Source organism: Mandrillus leucophaeus, unplaced genomic scaffold, assembly GCF_000951045.1.
Source record: "Mandrillus leucophaeus isolate KB7577 unplaced genomic scaffold, Mleu.le_1.0 Scaffold10, whole genome shotgun sequence".
NCBI lineage: Eukaryota > Metazoa > Chordata > Mammalia > Primates > Cercopithecidae > Mandrillus > Mandrillus leucophaeus.
The window spans coordinates 7,508,938-7,513,165 of record NW_012098098.1 but is presented as its reverse complement, the minus strand read 5'-3'; the positions used below and the strand labels follow the sequence as shown (position 1 = coordinate 7,513,165).

Below are 4,228 nucleotides of genomic sequence, written 5' to 3'. Positions count from 1 at the left end.
TACAGCACCAGTGAGGCAGACTACAGATGCGTGGGGCGGGACCCTCCTCCCACAGTCCACACCTCACACTGGAGCTGGAGGTCGACCTCCCTCCCTCCACCAGCTCCAAGAGGCTGAGGCACAGCTCCAGGTGGGGGAGACCTAGGTTAAGCGAGAGGTTTGGAAGTGGCCTGGCCTGGACCTCCTAACACTGGGAAGGGAGCCATAACCGCCAAACCTGATTGTCCCAAGACTCTGGCCTCGCAGGCAGACAAGGAGGCCTGGCCGTGCCTGGTGGGATGTGGTGGGTGGGGTGACAAGAACCCTGAGTTGCGAAGGCTCTCTGTAAAGTTCAGCTCTCACGATGGTAGGAGCAGCCCTGTACAGCCAGCAAGAATCGTTCTGTGCTCAGCAGCGCGAAAAGCAGTTGAAGGAACCATGGTGCAGGTTCCAGAGCCATGTCCTGCGAGCCCAGCTGGTTCACTATGGACACCCTGCTCCCTTCTCAGAGGACTAGAAGGGTCTATCACTCATCAACTCATCTAGTTAGCTATCTTTCTATATCCCAATGTTAATAATAATTATGTCTAGGTAATAGAATCATGAGAATTATTTTTAAATATTAAAAAATATTTTTACAATAAATATGCATTACTTAATAAGAAGTTTTCAAGTTAAAGGGAGATGCCTGCCTGAGGTGGTGCCCTCTTGCACACACGAGCTCCCTTGGTCCCTGGGAGCTGCCTGCTCAGGAAGATGTGGGCTGAGGTGGAGGGATGGGTGCCCACAGGATGGGTCGGGGTGGGGGCGAAGGTGGGTACGGGGGTGAGAAGCAGCACTTGCCCTGGTCTCGGGCGCCAGGCCTCCACACACGCGCGCTGCCAGCTCGGGGCCGTGGTGGCTCCGTCCCTCCTGGGGGCTGGGTGGCCGACTGCAGGCCAGAGGCCACCTCACTTCGGAGCTGGGCCAGGTCATGCTCTGAGAAGGAGCGGTCCCGTTTCAGCGTCACCTCCCCACACGGAGACTCTTCTTCCTGCAGACACACCAGACGCAGCCCTGCCCTAACAATGCCCACCAGTGCCTCCTGCCCATGCCTGGACCAAAGCAAAGGACCCAGGGGTGCCGCTGGGTCTGCTGCGATGTGGGGCAGCCTGCACCCACTTCCCAGCCTGCCTGCCTCTGGGCAGTTCGTGGCAAGCACCCTAATAACCAAGCCCTTCCCCAAGGCCTTCTGGAAAGTCCTGGAAATTGACAGGTCTAGTGTCAGATGGAGGCAGAGCCCTCTGGGATGGCCCCCAACAAGGCCATCACCAGCCCTTCTGTGAAGAGAGAAGCATTCCATTCACAGGGCAGCCAGGGTGGGCAGGGAGCCTCGCTGGGACCACCTTTTCACATCAACTAGTGGGGGGCTCAGTTTCCTGGGCCTGAGACAGCGAGGCACTTCCACCGTCAGCCTTCCATCGTCTGTGGGAGGAGGCAGCCCAGGCCCTCTCCCAGAGTCACCCTTCTGAGCGGCCAAGATGGCAGGGTCCCCGAGCCCCACAGGCCTCCTCCTAGGGCAGGACGTCAGTTTCAAGGGAGGGCCCCTGGACAGGGGACACCACACTCGCTGCTGCCCCCAGCTTAGCTTAGCCCTTCTCACTTCCTTGGCCCCCACTCTCCCATTCCTGGTCTCTTTTCAGGAATACCCACGGGCTCTGACCTCAGATGTGTTCATTTCCTCCATCTCCGCCAAGGTGGGCGCCTTGAGCAGCACACGGGGCCGCGGGCGCTGGGCACTGCCCCCAGCGTCTGTGACTGACAGGTTGATACAGGAGGTGGACTTGGCATCTCCAGAGCAGGCGTTGAGGATGCAGGGCAGAGACCCAAACCCTGGGGAGACGGGAGACAAGCAGGACAGGCCAGTGAACGGGGAGACAGCAGGCAGGAGCTGACAGCTTTGTGTGCACCAGCTGGCTAAATTCCCTGACTTTGCAGAAGGGAAAACTGAGGGCTAGCCAGCCATTTAAAAAAATGAGGAACTAGGCCGGGCGCCGTAGCTCACTCCTGTAATCCCAGCTGCTCAGGAAGTTGAGGCAGGATAATCACTTGAACCCGGGAGGCGGAAGTTACAGTGAGCCGAGATTGTGCCACTGTACTCCAGCCTGGGGGACAGAGCAAGACTCCATCTTAAAAAAAAAAAGGAAAATGAACTCCAGCCTAGAGATCTGCCTAGTGTCTCAGAGGCAGAGCAGATGCAGGATTGGAGTTTGCCATCTCATGTAAGGAATGGTGTAGCACTGAAGGCTCTCAGTGACCTTTCACAAGGAGAATTAGGTCTCAGACATTTGAACAAATGCCTGTCTTGGGGCCGGGCGCAGTGGCTCATGCCTGTCATCCCAGCACTTTGGGAGGCCGAGGCGGGTGGATCACCTGAGGTTGAGAGTTTGAGACCAGCCTGGCCAACATGGTGAAACCCCGTCTCTACTAAAAATACAAAATTAGCCGGGCGTGGTGGCAGGTGCCTATAATCCCAGCTACTCAGGAGGCGGAGGCAGGAGAATGACTTGAACCCAGGAGGCAGAGGTTGTGGTGAGCTGAGATCGCGTCACTGCACTCCAGCCTGGGCAACAGAGCGAGACTCCATCTCAAACAAATATATACATATTATTTTAATTTAGTTTAATTTTTTTTATCCCCAAGTAATCTGAGTTTCAAAAGCCTGTGTGCCTCAAAAATTAAGATGTTCTGGGCCGGACGCGGTGGCTGAAGCCTGTAATCCCAGCACTTTGGGAGGCCGAGATGGGCAGATCACGAGGTCAGGAGATCGAGACCATCCTGGCTAACACGGTGAAACCCCATCTCTACTAAAAAAAATACAAAAAAAACTAGCCGGGCGTGGTGGCGGGCGCCTGTAGTCCCAGCTACTCGGGAGGCTGAGGCAGGAGAATGGCGTGAACCCGGGGGGTGGAGCTTGCAGTGAGCCGAGATCACGCCACTGCACTCCAGCCTGGGGCACAGAGCAAGACTCCGTCTCAAAAAAAAAAAAGATGTTCTGTGTCTTCCATGGGTTCAGGCGCCCTCAGGGAAATGCCACCTTCCAATGTGCAACCTGACCAGGGGAATGGGGGGCCCCACCAGGGGCACAGGGGTCTCTCTTCTCCCGCCATCCCTTCGCTCACCGCGGGCAGCCCAGCCCTCGCCCCGCACTGGGCGCAGCCTCCGCTCCTGCTTGATCTCCTCCAGGATCTTCTCATGCAGGGACCTCTGCTTCGGTGGCAACGGGCGCAGCCGCCTCTCAGAAACCTGCAGTGGGGAAGCAGGCCATGACACGGGCCCACTCTGGAGTCGGAAGAGCCGGCCAGGCCCACCCGGAGGGAGTGCTGCTCCCGGGGGCTCTGCATGCACCTGGGGTGGGGTGGGCATGGCTCACATGGCCCCTTCCCAGAAAGAGGGCCCAGGGCCACACAGCCCCAGGCTGGCCCACAGGCAAGAGGAAGCCAGCCCGCCTCACTCATGACACAGACGCGCTGGGACACCTCCCAGGCTGGCCACAGGACAGCACCAGGCCCCGGGCGGCCCCTGAGGAGAAGGAGGTGGGGCGGCACCTGCTTCAGTGGAGGCCGTGAGCGGATGAAGTCCAGGATGAGCTCGTGAGCGTCCTTCTTCACTCGGGGCGGGATGTCCCCATCCACCTGCGGGGAGGATGGCTGATCTGAGGCCCTGCAGGGACCATCCGCTAGAGCAGGGGGACTGGGAGAGGCTCGCTCAGCGTGGTCTTCACACCTACCCATCCTCCCACTCTCAGCTCGTGGGGACCCAGCTGCTTCCCTAGGAAGCGCACGGCAGACCCACAGGCCATGCTCTGGGCGGCCACAGCATCCACGGTCTGATGTGTCCCCTCCCGGCTGCTCCAGTCTCCAGCACCTGGGACTCATCTGGAGGTGGGGTGGGGTGGCACACACCTCACAGGGGCATCGTAAGAGCCATGCTGCCGGGCGTGGTGGCTCACGCCTGTAATCCCAGCACTTTGGGAGGCCGAGACGGACGGATCACAAGGTCAGGAGATCGAGACCGTCCTGGCTAACACGGTGAAACCCCGTCTCTACTAAAAATACAAAAAATTAGCCGGGCGAGGTGGCGGGCGCCTGTCATCCCAGCTACTCGGAGGCTGAGGCAGGAGAATGGCATGAACTCAGGAGGCAGAGCTTGCAGTGAGCTGAGATGGTGCCACTGCACTCCAGCCTGGGCGACAGAGCGAGACTCCGTC

The 4,228-nt window shown here is 58.9% G+C and overlaps 1 protein-coding gene across 1 annotated transcript in view; it reads right to left on the bottom strand.

Moving 5' to 3' along the window:
• Positions 1 to 4,228, bottom strand: part of SPIRE2 (spire-type actin nucleation factor 2) — a 41,163-nt gene that overhangs the window by 27,618 nt on the left and 9,317 nt on the right. Inside the window, exons 5-8 of the mRNA XM_011972567.1 lie at positions 3,567 to 3,653; positions 3,141 to 3,264; positions 1,682 to 1,851; positions 823 to 1,012 (exon numbers count right to left, since the gene is read on the bottom strand). Coding sequence (XP_011827957.1) covers positions 823 to 1,012; positions 1,682 to 1,851; positions 3,141 to 3,264; positions 3,567 to 3,653 — 571 coding nt within the window. The remainder of the gene's footprint in view (positions 1 to 822; positions 1,013 to 1,681; positions 1,852 to 3,140; positions 3,265 to 3,566; positions 3,654 to 4,228) is intronic.